Consider the following 13,147-nt stretch of genomic DNA (forward strand, 5'->3'; position numbering starts at 1 on the left):
TCTTTTTATTGAAGTTCCTTTTTAATTTGTTTGCTAAATGAGATGGAAAACTGTCTGATTTCATATTTTAGAAATTCCCATTTTTGGATTGGACTTCTTAATTCTTATGAGTCCTTTATTTCAAGATTAATTCTCATATTTCTTGGCAGTAATTTCCAATATTTATTTGATTTTGGTTTCCAGTATTTAGGTTTTATCTGTAAGGAAATAAGACTATGGTCATTCAGAGGCGCAACAGAAATGTCAGAAGTGATTTCATTGGTCCATGACTCAATGGCTATAATCCAGTAGTCAATTCTTGACTTCTTATTTGAACTAAACCATGAGAACTCTATACCTTGGGGATTAAGATGACGCTACGCATCAACTAGGTTTTGTTCACTACAAAAAGTTTTGAAAATTGTGTTTGGGTAACTAGAACCATGTTTAGAAGGACATTTATCATACAATTCATCTTGAACAAGGTTGAGATCACCTCCAATTATAACTTTGTTTGTTAAATATGTTAAGTTGAAGTGACCTAGTTCTAGGGCTATTGCTTCTAGGAGTATTTTTTATTACTTAGATTATTATAGCTATATATATTTAATAAAATAAAAATGTAATTATCTAAACAAACAGTAAGGATTAACTAGTGAACATATTCATCCATCTTGTGTGAAATTATTTGACCCTGAAAGTGTTTTAGCAGAATAGCGACGCCTGCTGACCTTGATGTGCCATGACAGAAAAAGGCTTCATCTCCCCATTGGTTGGACCATAAGTTGACGTCCTCATGTTTTGAATGCATTTCCTGTAAAAATATTATATTTGCACATTTCCCTTTACAAAATAAAAACATACTTTTCCTATTATTTATATCTCTTAAGCCCTTTGCGTTTATGGACATTAGTGAAAGTTCACTCTTCAGGTGAAACATACAAAATTAATAACAGAAACAATGATTAAACTTGAATGGGTGTTACCTGAGAAGAAAATTAACTGCAGGTAGCAAAACTCCTGAAATACTAAAGTTTCCTGAACTTACATAGTTTGTGGATCTATTATAGTTGCAATTATGGTGTAACTCGTCCATTGATAAATGCATATGGGCCTTTAAAGACCACCTTTATCCCAGCTTTCCAGGCTTGTTCTGCCTTGGGCCACACAGAGAGGTGCACTTCCCAGTCTTCTTTAATGAGGTCCTCAGCAAAACGGATCTTGAGCTCTCTGCAGGTGGGGTGTTGTTTAGAAGAGCGCCAGAGTTCATCCCTGAAGATTTGACCAGTAAACTCGATGATGATCTGTCGTGGGCGATTAGAGTTATTAGGACAAGTCGGTGTACTGTGTCCAGAATCATGTCCATCTTTTCTTTCCAGTGTGGCATAATCTTCTTGATGATATCCACAACTATCTGTCTTGTGTCTTCTTCTTTTTCTTCTTTTAAGCCGATGATGGGCAGATTCCATTTTCTTTTATAACGTTCTGACTCAGCAGTTTTCCTTCCAATATCTTCAACTTTCTTTGTCAGCTCAGTGTTTATGGTTTTAAGCTGTGTTATTTCTTTTTCCATCTATTGGTTTTTGCTTTTACACTCCTGAATTTTTCTGTAGCGATGATTTCATTCTCCTTGAAATGTCGGCTACATACCTTGGTGTGAGGAGTCACCAAAAATCCCTTTCTTTTTTTTTTGAAGCCATCGTGAACAAAGGCTGGGGTCTTTGGGGAAGCAATGAAAGCTCAAATGACTTTTACAGCGACCTGAAGCCGAGCAAAGCGGCACACAGCAGTGCTCCTTAGACCCACACACCATTGTCTGAATTTTGGTTTCTAATGGTGTGTTCACACCGAATGCAGATTCTGTGAATATTTCGTGTCATTTGTGTGCTTTTGCCCACTTGACATTCCGCGTGAACTCCGCGTTGCCATTTGGCAACAAGCTACAATGCTTTGCCGCGTCATCCAATAGGAGGAGCTTCCATCTGCTGCTTGCTGGTTTCAACTGAACATGGCGGACATGGATTTCACGGACCTAATTACGGTGTTTTATCTGTGGAGAGCCGAAAAACGTCGCCGACGTCAACGTCCCTGGGTTCACCAGATTCTTCAGGGACGGGAACAGTTCGGAGATTACCACCACCTACTCCAGGAGCTGTGTCTGGATGACGGTCGATTTCAGCGGTAGTTCCATCTATCCAGGACCCAGTTCGAAGATCTGCTGTCCCGCTTTGGGAGACGAATCGGCCTCCGGGACACCAACTACCGGCGCTGTATCCCCGCTGCTGAACGCCTGTCTATCTGTCTTCGGTGAGTAAATAAATCTCAGCTCAGTAAAAAAACAGCCCATTTTTAATGTCCACATCTCCTAAATATAAGATATTTGTGCCTAAACATAACCAGGCCAGGTCCTTTCTGTACTTGCCTTGGTAAAAGTAATTAGTTGAGTCATACAACTCTGGCTTGCCGCACACCGCCACTATGATCTGGTCCTCCATCATTGACAACTGCTTCTTCTCCGCTGCGGCCTTTCTCTCTATGTCACAGCCACATCCAGTCCCTGATTGGTTGATGCCACGTGAATTTAGGAAAAAGTTCAGATTTTTCAACTTGTCCATCGCTCTTGCTCTGCTCCCGCTTCGCTCGGCGCGCCGTCTGCGCTGCGTCCTCCGTCTCCTTCGCACCGCGCCGCTCCGCTCCTGAACGCGCCTCTACATAGGGATAACATGTAAATCGGCTGCTCCTATCGCAAAATCCGCGTTCGGTGTGAACACTCATTTTTGCTGTTTACCTCTCAGATGAGAACAGGAAATAAGCCGGAAGCTGAAATGCCGACTTCTAGACAAAACCGGAAGTACGTCCCTACGCCTGTGCACAGAGCCTATTCCTACTAGAGGCTCAGGATAAAGCCCAAGCTCATCAGGCAGATATATATATTATATAGATCAATGTATGTAGATATAGAATTTTCAAAATTAAAACCTGTAGATTGTCTTATCTACAGGTATATATATCTGCCTACAACTTTGCCATTGTACCATTTTTATTTATTCATTTATGTAGGATTTAAGATTAATGATTATAAATATTTATCAGAAATTATAATTAAAAATCATAATTTAGAAGAAATTTAATCTAACTAAAAATCATTTCTTACGAATAATGATCAGAAATACACTCTGGTGGTGTGAATGTTGGGCTCACAGCATGTAATAATTACAATTAGTTAATTATCATTAATAATTGATAATTATTAACCAAAACCACGCCAAATGTCACTGTGTTATCAATCGTTTTACCGAATGGTGAGACACTAACCTTATCTTGACAGATAATCACTCTAACACAAAATAAACGCAAACACTGTCTCTTTATCTATGTGAAAATGTATTAAACTAATAGTCCCTCTTACAACTGAACTATTCTGGTCCAACAACATTCACCTAACTAAGCATGCACTATTCTACAAAAAGGGGTTCACTAATCAAGAATAAAGATATGTGTGGGAGGGTAGATGGAGATCAAACCAGCAGTTTATGGACAAATGAGAATAACACAACAATTTGGATTAACTTGGAAAGATAATCAAAAACCACTGCGCTGTGAAGCCTTTCTCTGTGTGTGTTTCTTGACCATCTATCAGCTGGTAGAGCGGTAGGGCCACGCTCCTTAGCCACTAGCAGCTCATAACCCCAAATCTCAAACAAGGGGTCATAAAACTCTAAGGCGGGAGCTCGGTGGAAAAACCCCAAGGGTAATAAAATGATGGAGCCAGGCCACGAGGTCCAGACTGCAGTCTGTTTCAAATAAAAAACTTCCAAAGTTCAGCTGTAACTCCTGGCTGTTTGGTGATGCATCCAACTTGAGTTCAACCGCTTGTTGCACTTCCACAGTATTCAAGAGTCAGACATTTTCTACCGCTTCTTCCATAGCAGGTTGCAGGGAAGCTGGTGCCTATCTCCAGCAGTCTATGGGCGGGACGCAGGCTACACCCTGGACAGGTCACCAGTCCATTGCAGGGCAACACAGACACACACAGGACAAACAACCACACACACACCCATGCACACCTAAGGGCAATTTAGAGAGACCAATTTATCTAACAGTCATGTTTTTTTTTTTTGGACTGTGGGAGGAAGGCGGAGTACCCGGAAAAATCCCACGTATGCAAGGGGAGAACATTAACTCCATGCAGAAAGAACCCCAGGAGTCAAACCCAGGACCTTCTTGCTGCAAGGCAACAGTGCTACCAACTGCGCCACCGTGCAATCAAAACAGTTCAGCATAAAACACTTCAGTCAATATTGCTTGCAACGAGTTAATACCTTGGATTAAATACACCTATCCGATTTAATATAAAAAGAACGAAATTCTTCACCTGCTTGAGGATGGGTTGTTGTTCTGAAAAAAAAAAACAGGGGGACCCAGAGTGTCAAGCATCAACTCAAAAACGGCAAACTTCTCATCTGTCAAAAATGGGGAAAATATCAGAAACAGTTGCAGTTGATTAAAAAACAAGGGGAAACTCGTCTCCTTGGGTACAAACCTCTGTGGGCTTCACTTGTGCCTGGCTGCGTCTAATGGTCTTCTATATCAGGGAATATGAATCTTCTGATCTTCTTGTATCAGACAGATTTCCAGCTTTCAAGCTCTTCCAGGAATGGCTGCGTGGAGGAAAATTAACCCGTCAGCGAGCTTCTATTCTCCAGAGATTGCCTCCTCTCCGTAGTCTCGTAAACTACATCTGGAACTGGCAGCTAAAAGTTTGTTTCCTCTGTGTTTTATAAGCTCTGATGACGTCAGCTTTGACGCCCGCCGCTGCGCAGTAGAGTTGTTTACCTGACCAAAATGGTGGGAGTGACGCCCAATAAACTAAATCTAACATTTTTTCCTTACAACTTAAAAGTTAAATTAAATTAATTAATATCAGGTAGACCCCAAAATGTTTGGAATCTGAAATGTCTCATAGGTTGAGGTCAGTGGATATTTATTGTATTTTCTATAAAAAGCTAACAGTCAGGATGTGTGAAACAACCAACTTAGAAAAGAAAACTAGATGAAACTCGTAGCTTTAAAAAAGATGAAGAAACAAAAATATTGTTTCGAATTAATTTAGTTTTTAAAATAAAACATAGAGATAAACATGAAGCACAATGAGTGGAGCCATTTATGAACCCTCATTAAAAAGTAATATTAAAGGTTGATTACAAAAAGAAACTGAATGTAAAAAATATAGATAAATAAATAAAGATAAAATTGGATGATCTTTTAATGAAAATTTCAATTATTATTTTGGTATTATTATAATGCTATGGGTCATTTTACTTTAAGTGGTGAATTAAATAATTTTGGTTTTATTTTTTAAGCTCTAATCAGAATCTTGTCGTTTTTCCAGTGATCCACTCCCTGAATTTTTTCTTCACTGCATCGTCTCAAGTCCCAAACTTCCCAGAGTTTGTGGTTGTTGGTTTGATTGATGACGTCCAGATTGGTTACTATGACAGCAACACCCAGAAAGCAGAGCCCAGACAGGACTGGATGAGGAAGAATAGTGAGCAAGACATTGAGACATGGACTCGAATCGGTCTGGGTGAACAGCAGGACTTCAAAGCCCTCATTGAAAATCTAAAGCAGCTCTTCAACCAAACTAGAGGTTTGTCTCTCACTATTTATTAATCTTTTTTATTTAGTTGTTTATGGCAGATATACAACACACACACACACAGAAATAAAATTAGATAAACTTTACTTAACACTCCTTTTATTAACCTATATAATGCTGAATGAGTCACTTCCAGGAATAATAAAATTGTTAAATATTTGTTTAGAACTAGAAGCTAAACTGAGTAAAATGTGGTGTTTCAGTAGCAGCATATCTTCATCATCAGTGTTTATCAGTGATATTAAACATTGTTTAAATTCCTAATATTGTCCATTTTAAAGGTTTAAATATAGAATCAATATTTAGTTCTTTATTTTCACCAGAACCTCTTTATTTTATTTATTTCTGAGGAAATCCTTCTGAATTACTCAGATGTACAGAATCCTTCACTGAAGAAACTAAACAGAAACTATAGTTGAATGTGATTAGAGCAGGTATGTATTAATGTTGACTCAGTGTTAGTTTATAACTCAGGTCCTCTTTAGGAGATCTGGTTCTGGTGTTTGATGAAACTGATGTCAGAATGAAGGTCAAATAATGGAGGAGTTGAAACATGAAGTCATTGTCAGAGTTCTGAGCTTCTCTGAACTTTAAAACTTACTGCAGTTTATCTCCCAGGTTAAAGTTGCTTCATTTATAAAATAATAACAGAGTTTATTTTAAACTTTTAATAAATGGTCCTTGTTCAATGCTGAGAGCATAATTTCTATCTAGAAAAGCACAAAAATCTGACAAATTAAAATGTTTAAAATATGAGAATAAAATGAGATGAGCTGAGATCAGTTATAGACGTGAACTTTATTTCATATTTTATCTCTTATTTAGTTTTTTTAATCTATTAAATGTTGCAGCAACTTCTATTAAAATGACACCATGAAACACAATAAATATAAAAATTATTTTATAGAAAACATCAGAAATCAAGTTGAAATAAATAATAAAAACATCCTGAATCGTATATTAAACTGTTTCTCGTCTAACATTTGATGATACGTACAATAATCTGTGTTTTTTGTTAAATATTTTTCTAAACTACAGTTTTTATGGCTGGAAAAAGGATTAAAAACTGTAAACTGGACATTTTTATAGTTAGTGATATTCTTTAGTAAAGCTTGGTGGTATTTCTAGTGGTTTTATTTTCTGTCATTATCGTATTTCTCTGATTTCTGACTCAGATCATCTGTTTGTTGTGTAAAGTTGGAGCGCTCTGAGGATTTACACTCATGATTCAGCTCTGCTTCAGTTGGTTGGAAAACCTTGAAGTTAACCTTTAATTACTGTCAGAACAACAGTGAGAGCGTCTGTCTGTCCTCACATCCACAGAGCTGTATGTCAGCTGTGTTCTCTGCATGGAAACTATATTTAAAAATGAGTAAAAACAATTAATATAACTGAGAAACAAACTAAACATAATGAGACAAAACAACTAAAAGTAGGAAAATATGACTGAACGTAGAATTGAAAAAGAAAAGACTTGATTGCAGGTTTAAGCAGCTCAGACGGTCAAACTGATCAGTAACAGATTTTATCACACAGTGAGTCAGAAAGTTACTTGGTGTTAAAAACACAGATGGAGCGACTGAAGATCAGCTGAAACATTACTGACTGAGAGGAGCTGAACAAGCAGGAAGATCAGAGTTACTGCTGGAAGATGAAGACTAGAAACTGATGCTGCAGTGTGAACATGTGCAGCAAAGCTTCACATTTCATTTATACAGCAGCTTCATTTCATTTTAACTGATTAAAAACTGGAAACATTGAAAACAGTCAAAATGTTTCAAGTTTTCACAACGTTTAAACTCTTGGATCTTTTAACTCTTTACTGAATAAAATCATGGAGTTAGTTTTTGCTGAAGGCCACGCAGCATCTCCATAAACAGCAGCATGACTGAGAAACAGGGAAGGAACCCTGAAACAAGAAGATCTGGGTCCGAACAGAACCAGAACAGACCAGAGAGATGAGTGGTTGTATTCCTGTGAGCAGCTGTGGTGCCTTCAGGTAGATCAGCCTCGTTTCTCTCAGACGGCCACCAGGGTTCATGTCCAGGAGTCTCCACACTCCACAGAGAGAAGATCTGCTGCTGGATCCACACTGGGAGACGAACTGGACCATCAGCTGGTTCTTCTTTTCCAGTCAGCCCAGATGGAGTTTGTATTGGTTTCAGTTTGTGTTCTGGTTCTGTTGTCAGAAGAGCTGCAGGATCTTTAACTTTGAAGGTTATTCTGGGATCTGTTGGCCTTAAAGCTGCAGAGAGAGCAGAGCTGTGAGATCATCAGAGGAGAGGAGCAGCAATGATGATCCTTCAGAAAGAACCAGAGAGGAGATTCATCTCAGCTGGAACATTAAAGTGAAATAAAACCTGTTTCTGTGCTGATGTTCCTGCAGTGATCAAACCCTGGACCTAAACTCTTCTTCAGTGAAGAACTCTGAGCAGAAACCTCACAGTAACGTCTCACTTCAAAACGTTCTCCTCAGACATGTCACCTCGCTGTCTGTCTGCAGATGAACATGATGTCAAACTAAATTAATGATGAGATGAACCTGTTCAAAAGTCACAATGTCTATGTACCTCTGAGTCACATTAAGTTACACTAATCAATGTAGATAAACTGCAGACAGTAGATCTGTATATGATGAAGGTTTCTTTGGGTGATAATAAATAACTTTTATAACTTTTTCTCAGCAGTTTCTGTTGGTTTCTCTTTCTCTCTAAGATGTCTGCAATGTTTGGATGACTGTTGTGTTAATTCATAAAATCTGGTGTTAAAAGAGTAATAAACAAAATCTCAACTTAGTTTCTGTTTTCTCTCTCTGTATTTTAGGTGTCCACATTTTCCAGTTCATGAGTGGCTGTGAGTGGGATGAGGAGACTGAACAGGTTACTAGCAATGGAAAGTTTGGCTATGATGGAGAAGACTTTGCAAAATGGGACACAAGGACAAACACATGGATCCCTGTAAAACAACAGGCTAAAGGTTTAACAGACAAATGGAACAATAACAAAGCTAAGTTGGAGTTTGATAAGAACTACATCAACCAGATTTTTCCTGAGTGGCTGAAGAAGTATGTCGGCTATGGAAGGAGCTCTCTGATGAGAACAGGTATAGTAACATATCCTGATATTTTTTTTTTACTATTTAAATTCCTTGTTTTACTAGAATTACTCAAAGGTAATATCATAACACTCATATAGATACCAACTTCTTCACTACATTTAAACTGGACTCAGTTCTGTTTGTGTATCTGAGGCTCGTCTCCAGCTCTGACACATTTCAAGTAATGTACTTTTCATTAGACATGAATCATTATAAACTGGTTATATTTGAACTTTGTGTCTCCATCTCCAGATCTTCCATCAGTTTCCTTTCTCCAGAAGACTTCCTCCTCTCCAGTCAGCTGCCACGCTACAGGTTTCTACCCGAACAGAGCTGAGATGTTCTGGAGGAAAGATGGAGAAGAGGTTCATGATGGTGTGGACAAAGGAGAGATCCTCCCTAACAATGATGGGACCTTCCAGATGAGTGTGGACATAGATCTGTCCTCTGTTGCAGCTGAAGACTGGACCAAGTATGAATGTGTGTTTCAGCTCTCTGGAGTCAAAGAAGACGTCACCCACAGACTGGAGAAAACAAGGATCTTGACCAATGAATGTAAGTAATGGTGTAAAGAGCTGCATGTGTTTATAGGTAGATATCTGCTGATTACAAAGTTCTGTCTGCTTTCATCGTCTTTTTAGATTTAGATTCAGTTTTAGGGCTCAGAACCAGAAGCTTTCTTTGTTGGGATCATTATCTCAGCCTGAACCATAAAATAAAAGTTAAAACACCTGATTTGATGCTGATAAAATCTACTCCAGGTGTTTGAGCTTCTTTTTATTGTCAGTAAAAACCAGTTTCAATAAAAACTTTCAGGTTTATTCATTTAGAGGTTTTAGGTGATGCTAGACTTTGTGCAACCATTCACTGCATTAATTGAATTAACAGCTTTATAACACTTGAAAATCAATGTGCATTATTATTGAATTAACCTCACAATTATAGTAACTGAAGGAAATAGACTGAAGCTTATTGGAGGTGTGAGTTTGTTCAGTGTAAGAAGAACGTAGAGAACAGAAACCAGAACCAGCAACAGAAGAACAAAGATAAAACCTGGTCCTGGTGTTCAGACAAACTGGAATAAAAGACATGAACAAACCAGTGACTCTGCATGAGTGTGACCTGGTTTATCTTCTCAACAGCAAATACCATCAATGTGATCATCTCTGTTGTTGTTGCTGTGGTTCTCCTTGGTCTCATTGGTCTGATTGGATTCATTATTTACAAGAAGAAGAAGAACGGTGAGAGACGGATATTTTGTCTTCATTTTCATGTACTTTGATTGTTGACCTTCAGTCAGTGAGAAATAGACCTGATTCAAGCTTTAGAGCTATATATAGACATCAAGTAGACATCAATCAATGATGCGTTGATGTGTAGCCGTGATTTAGACCTAAATTTTTCACCTAGACCACATTTAGACCAGGAAGTCTTGATTGGTCTAAATCTAAATTAGGACTTGGAGCCATAAAAAAACTGAATCTAAAAATGACAGAAAACTCAAATGTAGCTTCATTTGATCACAGGAATTTCATCCTTATTTTTCAGTTGTAATATTGTGGTAATAATATCAGTGTGTGGAAAAATAATCTGTATTTTTATTTGAGAGCCAAGAATTGATAGAATAGTGGTGAATATGGTATTATTTGTACTGGTAGATGGAAACATGCATTTAATTTAAAGCGTTCTTAAACATTTGAGCTGTACTGGTTGCTGTTTGCTGGATTTCACCAGAGATGAAGATCAGTTCATGTTCATCAAAATGTCAGTTAAGCAGCACGAATCTTAGTTTCTAAACAGAGCTTCACTCTCATCCAGCAGCAGCTCCTCTGACTAACATTGTTTGTAACACAGAGATTATTCAGCACTCAGAACATTTCTGAGGAAGATGAGAAACAGATCATTTCAAGTTGTAAAAGAAGTTCTCAATTCACCAATAAAATAAAACCAGAATCATTTAATCTGCTGAACCAATATATAAATTGCATAATTCATGATATTCTGTGACTTACCTGGTAAGAGACAATAATTTAGGACCTGAGTTTCAGAAAGGTTGACCATGTCTCTTTTAAGGTAATGTCAACTAAAACCAATTCTAGATGTTCATAAATGTTTCACTTTAAACCAAATATCTCCCAAATTTAGCCTAGAGGTATATGAACCATTTGTTTAGATGTGTTATCATCTAAAATGTTCACTAGGTTGTATCTGTAGAAATAAGGCAGAAATGAAAGAATCTTTTAAGACGAGATCTAAAGTTGTTTTTCTGTCTGTTTCAGTCAGCCGTTCTCCTCCTCGTAAGTAAAGCCTCTTTCTATTCTAATCTATTTTTATCTCTAGCTCTGTGTTTTCTAGAAGTCTTTCTGTTTTATGGTGCTGGAGATGTTTTCAGGATGTTTTCTGTACATTTTACATCAGTTTTCAGCAGAACATTTATTCACCTGCTTGTTGACGTTACAGCTGTGGAGAACGCTAAGGCCCCAGAGGAAACCCAGTTTCTTCCAGAACCATGAAGAAACAGAACCAGGACAACACAAAGAAGTGAGTTGCTGAATGTTGAACAAAGATGTTTTTAATAAACATAAGACCTGAATGTTACATTTTATTTCCTGTAAAAGTTTAAGGCATGTTTGAAATTGAAAAATGTTTGATCATTTTAAATTGGACATTTATTATCATGCTAATTTTTTTAAGGTGATAATTTGATAAACGTTTATAACAGTTTGTCAGATAAATCAATGGAACAATTTCTGGTAGAAATATTGAATCTACTTTTAGAGGACGGTTAGTCAGCTTTACTTTTTGGAAACGATTATGGATATGACTAAACTATTTTGTTTATTTAGCAAGTAACTTATTTTTATTAAAAACACGTCTTTATGGATCATATGGAATAACTCAATATTAAAAAAGAAAATTATGTAACAATTTAAATTTGAGGCAGTTCTGTTTTACAATCTATGGATCGTTGGGAATTTAATATTAAATAAACAAGTTGTGATTTTATCACAGCTGTTGGGTTCTGTAGCTTTTAATGGACATTATTTAGTTTAACTTATTGATATCTAGCACTTTGTTTTTAACTAAATCTTTGTCGTTTTGTCTCTGTAGGTTTATGAATAAAGTTTTAAACAAGCAACAGCACCACTTTAATTATAATTGGTAAAATGTAATTCATGTCAAATTTTAACAGATGTTTTATAGATCCAGTTATAAAATTGCTAAATATTGTACAATACATTAATTGGTTCAAATGCTATTAATTAATATTATGTTATATTTTCATTATATTTTTCTTGTCTGGAAAGACGTAAACGATTAAACAAAACTGAACTTTTCATCCAAACACAAATATTTTGACCAACAATTTATCTGGAAAAATCTAAAATTTTATCTCACTTCATATTGTCTCTGGTTTCTGGGTTTTCTTATATATAAATAAATGACTAATGAATGATGTTACACATGTAGATTTACATAAACAGACTAATTTCATTTTTTATTCTGCATTAGAAATGTATTGTTAGAATGATGCCTTTTATTCCGTTGGATGAAAATATTTGTATGACAGTAAATAAAACCTTGAATATAAATCAGAATTACATGGAAGATAAAACAAAATTAAATTAAATTCCTTTATAAATATTTTGAGGGTAAATTAAATATTTTCTGTCAAAACATTTTTGCTAAGTTTTTATAGGTTATTCTTTCTCTATATTTTTTATTGTTCCTCAGACATTTCTATTTAATACGTTAAAACATATTGTTTAAGGAACATGTTTTTGCTATTTTAAAGACATCTGTTACATAATTTCTTGTGTTGGGTTTAGTATACTGGTGTTGTGTTGAAACTATCCCAGTAAATTTGGTTTGCTTTTAAATACATTTCCACCAAATCCAACATTTCTTTGTCTTTTATATTGTTAGACAAGCTGAGTTTCTGTATACGCTTCAGAGTCAAGACTTTTATAAATACAGTTTAACTAATATACTCTAAACGAAAATGACACAATGAACCTGGCCCAAATATGTGACTTTATTTTTACAGTAACTTATACAATTGTGTTTTTTTGTTTTGTTTTACCTTTTCCTGTATACTTTATTTGTTCACTTTTATTTAAAAAGATTTTACACTTAAAACTTTTTAAACCTACATTAAGTTTAAGATTCTACAGTTATTTGTACATATATTTTTTTATCAAAGTTTATAAAGATTATTATTTCTGTTTTTCTCTCAGTGTGGTGCTTCACTTTTCCAAAAGATTAATGGCTTTCGTGTCTACAAGACTTTCCGTTTCTGCTCTCGGTGGAGGAGGACGCTTCTCTCAGACTGAAATGTTAAGGGAGCAGAATCGCAAACTGGATGTGATCCTACAAGATCGCAGGCTGGCTGCGGTTCCTGGACTCAGAAGT

At 36.4% G+C, this 13,147-nt stretch overlaps 1 protein-coding gene across 2 annotated transcripts in view; it reads left to right on the forward strand.

The window, feature by feature from the left end:
- LOC124878930 (major histocompatibility complex class I-related gene protein-like) overlaps positions 1-13,147 on the forward strand; it is a 28,013-nt gene extending 14,866 nt beyond the window's left edge. The window contains exons 2-8 of one of the 2 annotated variants that reach the window (XM_047383126.1): positions 5,372-5,629; positions 8,462-8,740; positions 8,987-9,289; positions 9,877-9,975; positions 11,014-11,031; positions 11,195-11,275; positions 12,973-13,146. In XM_047383126.1, coding sequence (XP_047239082.1) covers positions 5,372-5,629; positions 8,462-8,740; positions 8,987-9,289; positions 9,877-9,975; positions 11,014-11,031; positions 11,195-11,247 — 1,010 coding nt within the window. In that variant the 3' untranslated portion in view covers positions 11,248-11,275; positions 12,973-13,146. Of the gene's footprint in view, positions 1-5,371; positions 5,630-8,461; positions 8,741-8,986; positions 9,290-9,876; positions 9,976-11,013; positions 11,032-11,194; positions 11,276-12,972 lie in introns of both variants that reach the window. The other variant, XM_047383125.1, reaches the window with a different exon arrangement.

Source organism: Girardinichthys multiradiatus, chromosome 13 (genome assembly GCF_021462225.1).
Source record: "Girardinichthys multiradiatus isolate DD_20200921_A chromosome 13, DD_fGirMul_XY1, whole genome shotgun sequence".
In the NCBI taxonomy this organism is placed as follows: Eukaryota; Metazoa; Chordata; class Actinopteri; order Cyprinodontiformes; family Goodeidae; genus Girardinichthys; species Girardinichthys multiradiatus.